General features: G+C 41.4%; 1 protein-coding gene across 2 annotated transcripts in view; it reads right to left on the reverse strand.

The window, feature by feature from the left end:
• ABLIM1 (actin binding LIM protein 1) overlaps window positions 1–16,923 on the reverse strand; it is a 293,279-nt gene that overhangs the window by 44,259 nt on the left and 232,097 nt on the right. Inside the window, exons 7-10 of one of the 2 annotated variants that reach the window (XM_087432660.1) lie at window positions 8,155–8,242; window positions 4,557–4,615; window positions 3,170–3,172; window positions 2,052–2,132 (exon numbers count right to left, since the gene is read on the reverse strand). In XM_087432660.1, coding sequence (XP_087288786.1) covers window positions 2,052–2,132; window positions 3,170–3,172; window positions 4,557–4,615; window positions 8,155–8,242 — 231 coding nt within the window. The remainder of the gene's footprint in view (window positions 1–2,051; window positions 2,133–3,169; window positions 3,173–4,556; window positions 4,616–8,154; window positions 8,243–16,923) is intronic. The other variant, XM_087432658.1, reaches the window with a different exon arrangement.

Here is a 16,923-nt window from a genome sequence, read left to right on the forward strand (position 1 = left end):
GAAGGGAGACCTTTGTTAAATGGCCCATTTTCTCTGCCAGGTTCCAAGCTGTTTACAACTTTCTGTGATAAAGCTAAAGTTGACTTCATTGATAGTTACAGCTGAATAATGGGAATCAGATGTCCCTTTTGAGCAAGAGGATAGGAAGAAAGAAGTTATTAATAACAGGTCTCTCTCTCTTTCCTCTAACCTACCACTTCTCAAGACGCTCCACATCTCCTAAACTTAAGGATCTGGAGCAAACCAACACATTTCACACTTGATGAAGGTATTTTTCTTCACGTCCTGAAGATGCATCACTTGGCTACAGCCTTAGGCTAACAAAATAGAACACTATTTGAGTTATAAAGTATAATTTTGGGGGGAAAAACCCCAAAAACTATTGAAAAGGCAATTAACTTCTTGCCAATTAGAGATACTAATTCTGAGCAGCACTCATTTGCAATGGGGACGATCTTTGGCTGTTCCTCTGGATTCATGAGATTATAATTTCTCTCTATGTGAAAACTCTGCCACTGGAGCTAAAACCTTAAGATAGAATGAAGATCATACAACAAATACAAGTTGGAGTGTAACCCAGGACCCAACACAACGCAAGGCCTGGAATCTGCAGTAACGTCTTGCTGCTTATGACCTGCGTAGCCCTGGGCTGATTTCATTCTATAGATGAAGAAACTTAGGGGGCTGAAGTCTAAAGGATTTCTTTCCACTCTAAAACTCTCTACTTCTAACTATCTTTCAAACCATTTAAAGAAAGAAGGTGAAGTTTTAATAAAAGTAGATCAAAACCAAAACTCTTCTCAGCCTTAATACAGCTTTGGTAGGCACAGAAAAAAGGCGTAGGCACGAAGCCCGGACTACAGTGCTGTGCTGCCATCTTGAATTGTCAGCAGAGCCACCAAATGGGTTTCATCTGGTCAAAGACAGGATTGTGGAAAGACATTTGTAATTTAACAGGTGAAGGTTTCAACTGATTCTCCGAGACCCCGAAAGAAGGTCAAGTATGTGCAGGGAACACAGTCTCCTGTCTCGCCGCTCATCTGGAGAGCTGACTCTCCTTGCTTCTGCACAGGTCCTACAGTCATCTGCTCTCTTCCTTAAACACCATCAGACTCAGCAAGGATTTGATGCTCTCCTCCTGCTGTCTTCCCAGGTTTCTTGCTCTCTCTCCCCTTGTAGTATAGAGGAAATAAGATGAATTATGGGCTCACAGAGACCTGGGTTCCAATCCTACGTCTTTCACTTACCAGTGGGGGTAACTCTGGGGAAGTTCCTTAACTATGAATGATCTCAGTCTCTCCATCTGTAAAATGGGAATAAGGATAGCTACCTCATAGGAATACTTAGGGAGAGCAACTGAGAGTGTATGTAAATCCCCCAGCCTCTGCAGATAAGTGCCTGGTCTCATTGTTTCCTTTCCCATTTCCCTACTCCTTTCTTGAGCCAAACCACTCCCTACCCAAGCACCGCTCTTCCCTGGCTCCCTGCTGTTCCCTGATGAAGCTGTATTCTTCATCAGGCCCACCCCTTTCTCATCATCTCCACATGTTCAAATGTCACTCAGCCTCTAAAATTCAACTCAAAGACCACTTCTCCCAGGAGGTGCCTCTTGAGACCCTTTCCCTTATCTGACATTCCTTGATCTATCTGATCCACATCCTGTGATAAATTTCTATACCATTTTACAATTATTTACCTGTCTTCCCTTTCAGTCTAGGTCTAGAGCACCCAGCCCAGCATTAACTATACCCGGGCGCTCAGCAAATATTTGTTCAGTGAACAAACATGTGAACACAGGACCAAAAGGGTAGCTTCTAATGTGCTTGCTTTAACGAAGACAACGCTTTAGCCACTGCTCTAAATGAAAACACTGATCGGAGAAGAAAACAGCCAGAACCAGGATGTGAGATGCACTCTGTGGCGTGAGAGAAAGCATCTGCCCCTGCAGGAGCCAGAGAAGTTACGTGAGAAAAGCAGCACACGGAGGAAAAGCGACAGAAGCCTGGGGCCAGGACAGCGGCTCTGAGCCTCAGCCCAGACACAGCGCCAACCTGCAGAAATGGAGACCGTCCTGTGCGTCGAATCAGACTTTTGGGATAAAAGAAATCAGATGAAGAACGACGAATGTTTGGCTGCCGTGAAACATGAAAAAAGGGAAGAATGAACAAAGAAATATCCTCAACTCAGCAACATTATCCAAAAAAGAAAAAAAAAAAAAAACTTTCAGGAAAACCGATTTGATAGTAAACCCAAGTGGCATTGCTTTAGTTGATTGTGTGTGCGTGTGTGCGTGTATGTTTTGGGGCCCATGTTTAAAAGCACATTAACTGGTCTTCAAGTTATAGTATATTTACCTATGTTCCAATCGCCCCACCATTCTTTTCCATTTATTTTGGCTTAGACATTCTTACATATAAAGAATAAGAAGCCAGTGAGGCCACTGAGAGATGTTCTTAAGAATCTGTTGTTACAAACATCCCACGAGTTCTTAAATATCAAGAATGTGGATTACTCAGTGGGGTTGCTGAAAGACTTAAAACATTTTCATTTTGCTATGGTAACTGCACTAATGTGACACCCGGTGAAAGGCCTGGAAATCTTGGCTCAAGATTTGTGATCTGTAGACACACCCTTAAGAGAGCACAAGATTTATTCCCTTATTCAAAAACTGATTCCCCTTTAAATCTCACCAACGTCAGCACGTACCCCGCTCGGGGCACAATGGAACCTCTTCCCCTCGGAGGTGCACCATCCTTCTCACTACTGGGCTTCCCAAAGGTGAGTGAGCTGAGGGCTGGCCTGACCTCCCAAGTGGTAAATGTTGGCTTTAGAAGAAGAGCTTTGGAATTCTCTGGAAAGCTTTATTAAAGGAAGAAAAAACAATAGCTCCTCTTGGCCAGAATGAGTGGAAGTATTTCACTAGTTGTTTTCATAAGCTTATCCAGAGAGTTCCATCAAGCTGCAATCAAGAGTGCTGATTTTTTTTTTAATCATTTTAGTAACATGATCTGCAAACTCAAGCACTCCTTATAGAGAAAAGACACACATTCCATGCAATCTGGCCTCATTAGCATTCCTCTTTTTGTCTCCCAAAAGACTTCATCAGGGATGAAGTAAAAATGATAATTCAAAAAACTAAAAGCAATACTGTAGAGATAGTGCAAACCACTAGCTACTTGGGTGGTTTCTGGGCAGCATCTCCTAGCTATGTTGTGAATTTTACATTCTTAAGATAAAAAGTGTCAATAAGTACTATCTTTAATGTTCTACTATTTTATAAAGATAACCCATTTCCAAAGCATCCATGGTTCCTCAAAAGTCCCAGAGTCTGGCACCCAGACATGGGTGACTATTCTAGCGTATGCCTGCCTGGTTGACGGACTTGAGGGTTATACACACACGCTCAAGTTGAAGCTGTATGTCGAAACAGAGACCAAAACCATCCTGATATTGGTGGACAAATTCTTTTACAGTTTGTCTTGTCTTTACTCAATTATTCTGAGAAAAAGCAGTTTTTTTCTCCACTTAAAGTATGCTGTGCTGGGGTTACATACATAGCTCTGTATACCTGCTACTGGCAGATCAAGAAGAAATGATACCACACTCCAGAGTCTGGCCTCCAATATAAATTCAGGCCATTCCTTCCCCTGAGACACCAAGTAGAGTACAGTCAAACTCCAGTTTTTCCAAGGGTATCACTAAGTTAGCTAAATGGAGAGACTGTGGACTGGGATCCAGTCTGATTATTGCTTTAAAAAACACTTCACGCCCAGGTGAAAAACTGGGGGCATCTGAACAGGATACAGATGATGATTATGACCTTACAACTGTGTACAGCTCTTTGCTTCTGAAACAGACAAAATATTGTCGTCTGGAGGTGTTCTGAGACTTGACTAAGACCAGGAGAAGGCTTTAGAAGTTAGAGATAAAGAGGGTCTATCTTTTTGCTCTTGTGCTCAATGTTCTAGGATAATTACTAAAACATTTTGATGCTACCTAAGAGTTAAGTTACAAAACCATTCAGGGTGCTTGTTCACATCGAAACATCTGGGCTCATAATTATTTTCCCCAAAGGTTTTATCTGACAAACTATCAGCTTTTAGAGATGGAGGCTACTCAGTGAATTTGGATTTGAGAGGTCAGTAGAATATACCAAGAGCTGAGCAGTGAATGCAGAGTTTGGGTTGGAGTGGTCATGGACTAGGTACAAAAGACAGTCTGGTGAGGAGGTCATCAGATGGTGGACCTAGAACTTGATGAGTCAGTTTTTCACATCTGTATGGTTTGACTTTTCCCTTGAATGCTTTCCTAAGAACCTGACTAGTGAGGCAAGGCTTCCTTTGTCCAACACAAGCATTTGGAAACAAAAATCACAATCAATTTAAGGCAAGAGGGAACCTCCTTCCCTGGCCAAATGGCCTTTCAACTTGGTCTGCTATAGAGAAAAAAAGGTCAAAAAAAGGTAATTTCACCCAAACTCTAGTCCCAAGAATTAGTGACTATAAAATACATGGCCTGCAAATACAGCAGCCTCACAGCTCTAATCGCTTCCTTACCCGCAGCTTTTCCTCAGTCTTAGTAGATTGCTTACAGTCGGGATGCCAAACGGTGGAACCTGGAAAGACACAATGCAGCGCTCAGAGTAAAGGAAATGGATAGAAGCCACAGTCCTATTAGACAGAACTTCTGGGAAAGGTTCATATCCCTCTTTCCCCATAACAGGGGAGTATTAGAGCCCCGTGCCCAAGTGAATTATGACAACTCCAACTCTAGGTGAGTTTTCCTCATCCAGTCAGAGCTTGTTCTTCAAAGGTCATTACTGTAGACCACAGAGACCACTAACTGGGCACAAAAGTGTTTTGACGCAAGAGATATTTATTCTTGACTGGGTGGTGGTGATTTTTTCTTTTAACCATATGATTATCCTTTAAAAGTAATGTCTGTGTGCTTACTACAAGCTGCATTTAATTTCAGAAATATAAGCCATAAGTCGTGTTTATGTAACATAAAACAACCAAGCAATTTAGCTGAGGGAAATAAAGTCAAACCAGACAGTCTACATCCAGAAGCAAAACTCACTGAATCTTTCTGTTGATCCAGTTATACACAGTCATCTACACAGATATGGGAAATCAAGTCAGCTAGTAGGAAGGCTGAAATTATATTACAAATCCAAGTTTCCTTTAACTTTCAAACTTTTAATTAACTAAAAAAAAAAAGTCTTCATGTTTAAACTAGTGAAGTTACTACTTAAGTGTCATTTTCTGTTCCTGGGTCAATGGCTCACTTTCTCAGAGTATGAAGCACTTTCATGGCTGGAACCAGTATTACAGAACTCAGTGAAGCACTTATGTCCAATAGAAAGCTCTTATCTTGTAAGAATCCAAGCCTGCCTCTATGATTTTGTATACCTAGACACATAATATATGTCATTTATACGATTATGGAGAAGACCTACATGTAAGTCCTACGTTCACACAAGGGTATGTTCAAATGTGGGGACGGGTAGGAGCTTGAAGGAGCACTTAAAAAGACTTAAGCAAATAACGTTACTAAGTTGAAAGCAGTGAGTAAATGATATAAATTTCATAAGAGTCTCAGTATAAACATTAGACTTTCTACATTTTATTGTTGAAATCTTTATCTCTTCAAACAGCAATCTGTGTGGACTTGAAAATTCATCAAATTAAAGTAACTTGAATTATTTTATACCACTGAGATAAAAAATATTAAATTAATGACACAGAAAATACATTTTATCTTAGAATAATATTTTAATCCCTATTTAACAATCATTTCTATCTTGCTTAACCCAGGGCCAAAAAAAAAAGAAAGAAAAATGAAAATCAAACAATCAGACAGACACATAGCCCCTTCAGCACTAACAATTACTCTGAGGCCAGCTACAAAGCACAGGAAATCCTCTTAATGGGGAGGGCCAAGGAGTCAGGGCCAGGCCCAGGAGTAGCATTCTCTGGGCAGCTTCCATTGAGCGAGAGTCCTCGGCCAGAACACCGGGTTTGTGCACAGTGTCACATTGTTCTCCAGAGGTCAGACACCAAAAGAACGTGACTCAGAAAGAACATCAGATGTTGAGAAAGATAAAGCTGTTCATTCTTCAAGGATGTGCCAAGAGGGCAGGCAAAGAGGACTGAGGCCCAACTCCAGAAGAGATTTACAATGATCCTGGAATTCTGCATGTAGCCCATCTTAACAGAATAGTTGTTTATTTGTAGTATGAATGTGCTGTATTTGTGCACAGCTTGAAACCGCCCTCTCTATTCAGCTTCTAGAACCATGTGAACGTGCAGGGCTGCACCCAGAGCCTTTGAGTCTCAGTCCCTAGCAGATGTAAGGTTGACATGCACTCCTGCATCTTTGTGTTTGAGTGCTATAATTGACACACTCAAATCTAAAACAAAGCCTGGAGACGAAATGAAAAATAAATCTGGGGCCTGCCCCGTGGCTTAGCAGTTAAGTGCGCGCACTCCGCTGCTGGCGGCCCAGGTTCGGATCCCGGGCACGCACCGACACACCGCTTCTCTGGCCATGCTGAGGCTGCGTCCCACATACAGCAACCAGAAGGATGTGCAACTATGACATACAACTATCTACTGGGGCTTTGGGGGAAAAATAAATAAAATTATTAAAAAAAAAAAAAAAAGAAAAATAAATCTGCTCGATGGTGAAAATGCAAAGTGACATCTGCCTATTGCTCCTGCAGATTTACAGCCTGTCCTTGGGAAAATGTGTCACATAAAGCCCAGAGGAGACCACGGATTCAGTGCTTGTCACTTGCCTTTATGGGGCCCTTTAAAACTCAGTGGATTTTTTTCAATCATAATTTTTCAAAGTGATCATTCTAAAGCTAAAAGGATGTTTGGGTTGTCAATTTCTCATACAGATAGCCTTCTTTAGGGGAGAGTTGCCAAAGCTTTGCTTTCATACTCAAGAATCATTTCTGGAGCCAGCCCTGGTGGTCTAGTGGTTAAGACTGGGCTCTTTCACCACCACAGCCTGGGTTCGTTTCCCGGTCGTGGAACCACACCACCTGCCCGTCAGTTGTCATACTGTGGTGACGGCTCACATAGAGAACTAAAAAATTAACAACTAGGATACACAACCACGCACTGAAGCTTGAATCATTTCTGTACTTTTCTTAGTTGCATTGAAACAAAACGACAGCAAAGCAAACCATTCATGAAAACTACACATAGTGTTACGTGCAGAGAGAAACGAAGACACGACAGGCAAAGGCAGATGAGACCCAGTAATTACCAAAATGGAACGAGCAACAGCTCTTACAGTTCTTGCTAATTTTACTGATAAGCCCTTGTCTACTGAATGACTCTTTTTCTAGCTAAAAATAGTAAAATGCTTGCACAGATGGTACTGTTTGAATGGAAGAGAATCTTCCCCTAAAGCTCTCCGAGAAGCTCCAGAATTTTAGAGGAGATAAAAACTAAACATAGCTGTATTCTGGGAAAACTTCTCAAAATTAAAAAAAAAAAAAAATCTAATGGCCCTCTGGTAGTGGGTACTTCCTTGGCTCCAGAAACTTCTCAATTTCTCTTTCAGGGACCTTGGGTGTGTTTGCTTTCTCTCTCTCTTTCAATCCGAGAGCTACGTCATCTTAACTCCCGTTGATGAAATACATTTGTGATGCAATTCACCAAATAATGAGATTTTATTCTTCTTCACAGTCTGGATAAGAGCAGCCTGAGAGGCCTCAAAAAAAATTCTTCTCACAGGATAGTGAAATGAGAAAAGACAAAGTAACCATCCAATAAGTAGCATTTCTAGAAATGCTCTCTCTCTTTTGATCTTTTGTTTCCCATGCATATTCCTGGGAGTTGGGAGGAAGTATTGCTAATTTTCACTCCTGCTTTACAACTAAAGCATCAACATCAAGTCCTATTCATTCATTCCAGAAGCAACACAGTTCATTCGTTAGCCTCAGGGGCTCACTGCCAGCACGTCAATTGCTCGGCTGATTAATACTAACTGATGAGGTAAGTTTTGGCCACGTTCATTTTGGCTGGGTAGGCTTGCAGCTAATGAAATGCCTCCTTCTCTAAAAACAATCAAACAAACATAGCAAGGTTTTCTTTCCCTAGCTAGGGAGAACTTACTGGGTTCTTGAGACCACCTTACCTTGAAGATACATTTCCTCTCCTTCTGTGAACATCTGGTTGCATCTGCTGCATCGTGCACAGCTGGGGTGGTAATGTTTGTCACCTGCCTGCAAGAGAAGAGGTAGGGAATATTTAGTCTACTCCTGGTCACCGCTCCCAGCCTCTTTTCTGGACTTGGGGATTTGGAGGAAAAGAGAAGAAGCTGAGGCAGGAAAAATAATTGTCCAATTGACCAAACTTTCTACACCAACAGCCCTAGAAGCTGACGCCAACCCACTGGAACCGGGAGGGGCTCAAAGACCTGCCAGGTCGTGCCTGCCAGGATGGGGCCGCCTTGCCTCTTGGGGTTTCCAGCTTCCATTTCTCTCTCGGCTTGGGCTCTCCTGGATGGTTGCCAGTTACACACCATGTGTCTGAGACGAGTCCACCCCATCTCCCAAAAACCCCACCTCAAAAGCATTAACATCCGAATTGATGTTGGAAGCCAATGTCAGTCTGTACTAAAGCAATAAAAAGAAAGGATCTTATTTATAGGTTCTTGCTTTCTTGGCTAAACAGTCTGAAAATAATGAAATCTACCCAGCTTACAACAAGATGAGAAAAACCATAGTAAAAGACATCATCTGCTTCTTCTATCTCAGAAGGAGCCCAAATTCTCTTCTGCTGATAATAATCTTTTGCCAAAATCTTATAATGTTTTCTGAAGAAGGCATTTTACTGAGGTGGCTCTGCATTATTCATGGGCATTTCACATTCCTAAATATGACAGATGCCATCACAGCAGGTAGTGACTTCCCCAAAGCAAAGTGTTACTGGACACAGGGACAATTCTCTAGACAGATGCCAAGTCACATTAGAGTCATGCTCCAAATACATGCCGGACAAAATGAAATCCTTTTGTTTACAGCTTAGCAAAAACTCTCAGCACCTAAAAATTATCAAATGTACTCTGCAATGAAATCATTCTATCAATGAACTGTGAAAACATTTCTTCTCCATTAACCACGTGCAAGGCAATGCTGAGAGCCCAGGGTTAAAAGTGGCTGCACCCTGCACCTACATAAAATCTCAACAGGAAAGCAGAGGTCAGCTAGTGATTCGTTTCTCACAGCCTCCTGTAGAAACCATAAAAGCCACTTAGCAACCAGTGTGTGAGATGGTGGGCAGCTACTCAAGATAATCAAGTCGAAAAAAATTTAAGTTATTTTAAAGTAGAAGCCTGGAATGAAATCTTTTCAGTGGTGCCTGCCAGAAAATTCCAGAAGTGGAAATCTTGTTCTTATCCACACAGCACTTTTTATTTATTTTTTTCCTGGGGGTTGAGGGGAGCGTAGGAAATGTCAACACAAAGTGGTTCCTTCCCTTAGGCCATCCAGGGTCCAGTGTGAGTGAAAGCAGGAAGGGAAAAGATATTACTCAGTTCTAAACCAGGTTGGCTGAGCTGGGATGTCAATGCTGGGAGGTCCCAGGCAGTTAGGATAATCTCTGGATTCTCAAGGAAAATGTAGGGGAAAGAATTAAGGCCCCTTGATAGGAATCTTGTGTAGTCTACAGCAAAAAGCACACCCCTCAGTAAGTTAGGAATAGAAAGAAATGTCTTCAAACCGATAAAATATATCTACCACATTTAGTGGTGCAACATTGGAAGCATTCTCATTAGAGATAGGAACAAGACAATGATGTACATTTTCACTAATGTTTTTCTACATTGTTTAGTCCTATCCAATGTGATAAGTCAAGAAAAAAAAATAAGTATGAAGGTCACTAATAAAAGAGTTCAGTCAAGTAGCCAGATAAAAAATTAACACATAAAAACCAATAGTTTTCCTATTCACTAGTAATACAAATTTACTCAGTGTAATGGGACCCCATTTGTAATAGCAACAAATAAACCCTTCCATGCAAGGTCTACACAAAGAAAGCTATAGAACTTGACTGATGGACATAAAAGACTTAGAGATATACACTATTTTTGGATGAGAAAACTAAATATTGTAATTTATCTAAAATGAACCTATTGATGCAATGCATTCCCAATCAAAATCACAGCAACGGGGCTGGCCCAATGGCTTAGTGGATAAGTTTGCGCACCCTGCTTTGGCAGCCTGGGGTTCAGGGGGTCGGATCCCGGGTGCAGACCCACGCATGCTTATCAACCCATGCTGTGGCAGCGTCCCATATAAAGTAGAGGAAGATGGGCACAGATGTTAGCTCAGGGCTAATCTTCCTCAAAAAAAAATATTCACAGCAGTTTCCTCTATAGACCCTGACAAGCTGATTCTATAAGTTCCCATGGAAGAAAAAAATGCACAAAAATACAAGGACATTTTTGAAAAAGAGAGGAACAATGAGGGGGGATTTTCCCTTCCCAATATAAAAATTTATTCTAAGGCCAAAATAATTAAAGTGCTTTAATATTGATGCATAAATAGAAAATAAATCAGTGGAACAGAAGAGAGGAATCAGTTGCACGGCCATGCGCACGAAAAGAGAATTTAGTTTACGACAAGGGTGGCATTTCAAATGAGTTGAAAAAATGGATTATTCCATTAATGGTGAAGATGATGGGTTTTCCACTTTGGCAAAAGTAAATCTAGATTCCTAACTCATAACCTACACAAAAATGAATTCTAGGGAGTTACAAAGCTAAATGTAGAAACAAAATTCTAGAAATATTAGAAGGATGCATAGGAGACTATTTTTAATAAACTTGGGGTAAGAGGCTTTCCTCAGCAAGGGAAAACCTAGAAACAATTAAGACAAATATTGACTGTACACAAAAAAATAAAAATCTCTAGACATAAAACAAAGTTAAAAGAGAAGTAAAGGTGGGGGCCAGCCCAGTGGCGTAGCAGTTAAGTTCATGCACTCTGCTTTGGTGGCCCGGAGTTTGCAGGTTCGGATCCCGGGCATGGACCGACGCACCGCTTGTCAAGCCAGGCTGTGGCAGCGTCTCTTATAAAGTAGAGGAAGATAGGCACAGATATTAGCCCAGAGCCAATCTTCCTCAGCAAAAAAAAAAAAAAGAAAAGAAAAAGAAAAAGAAAGAGGAGGATTGGCATCAGATGTTAGCTCATGGCTAATATTCCTCACACACAAAAAAGAGAGAAGTAAAGGGAAGAAAATATTTGCCATGCATTTCAGATAAAAGATTATTATCTAGAATATATAAAGAGCATCTATAGGGGAAAAAAAAAAAAAAGGCAATATGGGCAAAAAGCAATTTCCAGAGGAAATGTAGATGACCAAACACTGCTAAGAAACAGTATCATCGTAATGCCAGGGACATCAATCTTGACCCATGCATTTGCTTCATCCCACGATGCTGAACATGTCAAGAAATTCAGTGAGCCCGAATCAAAGGGCAGTTTCATAGCCATCCAAAGTCTTTATCTTTTTGTTGAAGTGCAGGCCTGGGGGGCCGCAGGGTCAGATGCTCAAGGATAAAGGAGCCGCTCCTTTGCACGTGTAAGCCACCCCCTCTCTGTTTCAGTTTTTCTTACACTGACACCCATGACAGTTTGCAGACAAGCCCTGTGCATGGGGCCAGGAAAAGTATCAGAGCTGAACACAGACACAGGGTCATACGCAAACTAACCAAAAAAATGGATGTAGCTGAATCAGAATTATTTAAATTGGGTCATTTTTAGAAGAAGGAAAAGTATTTCAAATCATGAACAAAATGAAAGTCTAAATAGTGCCCATACAAGAATGAATAATAAACATACAATTTACTGTGGAGAGGCGGCTACTGATTACAGACTTGAAAGCACAGTGGGCTTTGTTGTGACAGGTGATCTCACGAGGGGTGGTTACCAGGTACCTGGCCTCAGGCCTACATCCTACAACCCTGCTCTGCCTGAGCCTGGGAGGCCAGATGTACCGCCGGGGCTCACCAGAGCTCTGTCGTCACTATTCTCCATCCATCTTTGTACCCTGCTATTAAAAAATTACAGCCTTATTTTCTTCATTTTCATATATTCAAAATGCACATGCTAAAAGCCCACATTCTGGCTGGCATTAAACTCTATGGACAATAAACAATTAGCTTTTTTAGCTGTTTTATAAAGCACTTGCCTATACATTCAAAGTGCTAAAAATTGCTTGCCTTTAATAGTGCTGATTAAGTCAGGTTTGTGTGGTTATTATTACTATTAGGTTAATCTCTAAAGTATGAACATTAGCCTATAGGCTAGAACTCCATCTGGGGAAATACTTCCTACTTTAAGGCAGGATTTGGTGTAAGGCACCAAATTTTTGATGAAACCCACTGTCTAGAAGAGCAGAAAGGAGTTCTGAACCCCTTGTGGACATGGGGTGCCCGGGGAAAGGGCTATAATATTTCGAATCAGGAGATTTGGCTATTCTTTAATTTCTTACTCATGGGACCTCAATTATGTCACTACTTACCCTCTCCAAGCCCCAGGCCCCTCATCTGTAAAAAGCGAAGGCTGGACTAGACAATTTCAAGTCCCATTCAGCTATAAAGTTCTATGATTCTGTGTGAAATCCCAGACCTCCACAAGCTCACAGAGCAGTGTTAACAGAAAAGTAATTTGGATAGAGAAAGGAAATTCTTGATGGCAGGGAATGGAATTTAATCAATGACTCTGTAGTGCCCGACACCCAGGAGGAATTCTGCTGCCCTGACTAAGCCCTGTGCCTACTGTAGTAGGCCACCGGGAGGAGAAAAAGAGAACTGTCATTATAGACTCCGGCCTTGGACAGATAATCCACTTAGCTCCTGGATGGCTAACTGTCCTTTTTAGTTTCTCTTTGCCTCCTTTCTCTTGGAGTGCTCTACTCCAGAATGAGCCCAGGAGACGTGGAAAATGGCCCTGAGGTCAACCTTCAGCCATTTATAACTTATGCCCTTCCTACCTCCAAAAAGGACTTGCAGATGCTTATCAGAGAAGGCCATGATCTAAAAACAATTGGACAAAAAACTTGAGAGGAAAAGAAAAATCAAAAGACTCCAAACTCAGCCAAACATGTTTGTTGTGATGTGAGTTTCACAGCAGATGAGGACAAAAGGGAAAATGGGCCACAAAAGTCTGTGTGAAAAAATGGCCACATATAATTGTCACCAGAGAGGCAAGGTTTCCTGATTCTAAATTAATAACAGTCATCGTGGGCTGAACTTCCACAGGGTCTTGCTCTGTGTCAGGCATTGTACCAAGGACTTCAAGTGACTGGTTTCACACCAGTCCTGGGAGGTAGGTGCTATTTTATAGTTTCATACTGCAAAGAAACTAAACAATTTACCCAAGGCCTCCAGGACTTCCAAATAGTAGGGCTGGGCTTTGAGTCCAGGTGCCTGATTCCAGGGCCTACTCTGCTAAACCGCCTCGAAAAGCACCAAAGGAATTCTCATAGAGGAACCTTGGCTCTGGAACAGGAAAACACCTTCCACACTAACTTTGCTGATGTTTGGAAACATTCAAGTAGTTGTTTCTTATAGAGCCCCTTGAGAAAAATGAAGGCTGTAGCACCAAAAGATAATTGAATGAAGTCATTTCCACTGGGGAAGTTCAACTATCAATATCTAGGTTTGTAATTTTTTTAAAGATCTAACTTGATTCAGAGACGGTGCTTAGAGTACCCGAAGGGATAAACAAATTGCTTTCCTGTCCCCAAGACTCTCGTAAACACAGCTCTGGTTGGTGGTGATTTCCGACTAAGGATATGCAAACACCTAGAAGTTAGTGTGCTGGCCTAGATCAGGAGTTTTCTAACTTCCTGTGCAACATCCAAGAGCCTTTTAAAAAGGGGTTCAGTGGCCCTAAGATGGGGCCCAGAAATCAGCTTCTTTTTTTTACTTTATAAGCACTGAAATGAGTCTATGCAGATCATCATGAACTGGGCAAACACCAGTCTGGGTGGTACCAAACCCCAAACCTGATGGTAGATAAGAAAACCAAAGGGAGGGCCGGCCCGGTGGCTTAGCGGTTAGGTGCGCGCGCTCCACTACTGGCGGCCCGGGTTAGGATCCCAGGCGTGCACCGATGCACCGCTTCTCTGCCCATGCTGAGGCCGCGTCCCACATACAGCAACTAGAAGGATGTGCAACTATGACATACAACTATCTACTGGGGCTCTGGGGGAAAAAAAAAAAGGAGGAGGATTGGCAACAGATGTTAGCTCAGAGCCAGTCTTCCTCAGCAAAAAAGGAGGAGGGTTAGCATGGATGTTAGCTCAGGGCTGATCTTCCTCACACACACACACAAAAAAAAAACCAAAGGGAGTAACAAGGACGTGTTGCTTACGTGGCAGGTGCCTGGGTGGGAAGGGAGAGGCAGAACCACTCAAGTTCCTGTTTTACTCCTGCAGAAAGGCAGTGTGGCGGCTGACTCAGCCTTCTCTGCGCTTGCTGTTTTTTCCCTTGAAGTGGGAAAGGTTTCCACTGCCACTGGACTGGCCTGATCTCCAAGCTGAATGCTCACCTGTTCCAGGAGGCTTTTTTCCTGATGCAACATTCTGAACAGGCAGGACAATGAGGGTGTGTGCCTTGGCCCAAAGTTTGTATCCTAGGCAAAGGTGAATAAATCAGTCTGCTCAGGCAGCTTTCACAAAGCCCAGAGGGTCTATGCAAGTCTGTGCAAAGCCAGCCTGCATGGACGAGAGCATCCTGCAGCCCCACAGCCTCACCAACCGCAACGCCTGCTCCAAACATGTGTGCTCTGTCAGCGGGCGGGGCGGCAGCTTGTCTTCCCCAGTGAAGATGCACAAAAGAGTGCAGAGAGAAATGTGCCATTGCCGTCCAATGTTCTGCTTTCCTTTGACCAGCTGCTCAAAACAGAAAAGACAGAGCACCAACTCCCCCCTCTTTTTTTAAATTATTTTATTGAGGTCATATTGGTTTATAATATTGTGTGATTTCAGGAATACATTATTATATATCAGTTTCTGTATAGACTGCATCTTGCTTATCCCCAATAGTCTAGTTTTGATCCATCACCATACATATGTTCCCCTTCACCCCTTTCGTTCAGCCCTCTACCTCCTTCCCCTCTGGTAACCACTAATCTGGTCTCCTTATCCACGTGTTTGTTTATTTCCCACATATGAGTGAAATCATATGGTGTTTGTCTTTCTCTGGCTTATTTCTCTTAACATAATACCTTCAAGGGCTATCTATGTTGTTGCCAATGGCACGATTTTGTCTTTTTTATGGCTGAGTAGTATTCCATTGTGTATATATACGTATATATACGTATATATATATATATATATATATACCACATCCTCTTTATTCATTCATCGTTCATGGGCACTTCCAACTCCCTTCTTTTAATGGGGGTAAAGAATGAAAAAAGCGGCAATATCCCAGCATAAATACATATTGGCTTTTTGCACATGGTTACTGCTTTCCCATCTCCTTCCAAGGAATTAACTGCAAAAACTTTAAAGCAGTCTTTGCAATTTAACAGCGCTGTATAAAAGTTATGTATAAACATGTACATTCCTAAAGTATCTAACCAGTCTCTTTAAATTGATCTATAGATTCAATGCAACCTCTACCAAAATCCCAGCTGGATAGTTTATAGAAATTGACAAGCTGATCCTAAAACTTATATGGCAATGCAAAGGACCTAGGAAAGTCAAAAATTTTTGAAAAAGAATAGGATAAAGTTGGAGGACTTAAACCACCTGATTTCAAAATTTACCATAAAGCTACAAATATTCAAGATAGCATGGTATTGGCATTGGAATAGACATATAGGTCAATGGAAGAGAAGAGAGAGCTCCAAAGAAACCCACATATTTATGGTCAATTGGTTTTCAATAAAGTGCCAAAGCAATTTGATGGGGAAGGGATAGTCTTTCCAATAAATGATGACGGGACGATTGGATAAACATAGCCTACCAAGCCCTACCTTACACCATACACAAAAATTAACTTAAAATGGATCACAGAGCTAAATATAAAAGCTAAAACTATAAGACTTCTAGACAAAAACGTCAGAGAAAATCCTTGTGCCCTTGGGTTAGGCAAAGATTTCTTAGCTATTATACAAAAGCATAATCCATAAAAGAAAACATTGATAAATTGAATGTCATCAAGGTTAAAATCTTTTTCTCTTCAAAAGACACCATTAACAAAAGAGACCTGCTAAAGATCGGAAGAAATATCTGTAAATCATATTTCTAAAAAAGGACTAGTATCCAGAATATATAAAGAACAATTACAACTCAGTAATAGGCCAAGCAACTCAATTAAAAAATGGGCAAGAGATTTAAATAACACTTCACCAAAGAACATATATGAATGACAAATAAGTACATGAAAATACTTCAAACATCATTAGTCATTAGGGAAATAAAATTAAAACGACAATACAATTCCACTACACGCTGACTACAATGGCTATAATTAAAAAGGCTGATCACACCCATCGTTGAGGAGGATACGGCGAAAGCAGAAGCCTCATCCATTGCTGGTGACAGTGTAAAACGGTACAGCTACCTTGGAAATCTCTTTGGCAGTTTCTCAAAAAGTTGAACATAAATATACCATGGGACCCGGCACTTCCACTCCTAGGTTTTGAACTAAAAGAAATGATAACATATGTCCACACAAAGGCTTATGTGCAAAAGTTCATAGCAGCATTATTCATTAAGAGCCCCAAACGGGAAACAATCCAAATGACTCTCAGCTGAGGAACAGATAAGCAAAATGTGGAACATCCAAATAATGGAATACTGCAAAGCCACTGCTTTTTATTAAAAGGAACAAGCCACTGAGACATGCAACGACATAGATGAACCTCAACAGCATTATATTAGG

This window comes from Ceratotherium simum, chromosome 6 (genome assembly GCF_057802395.1).
Source record: "Ceratotherium simum simum isolate JZ-2026a chromosome 6, ASM5780239v1, whole genome shotgun sequence".
NCBI lineage: Eukaryota > Metazoa > Chordata > Mammalia > Perissodactyla > Rhinocerotidae > Ceratotherium > Ceratotherium simum.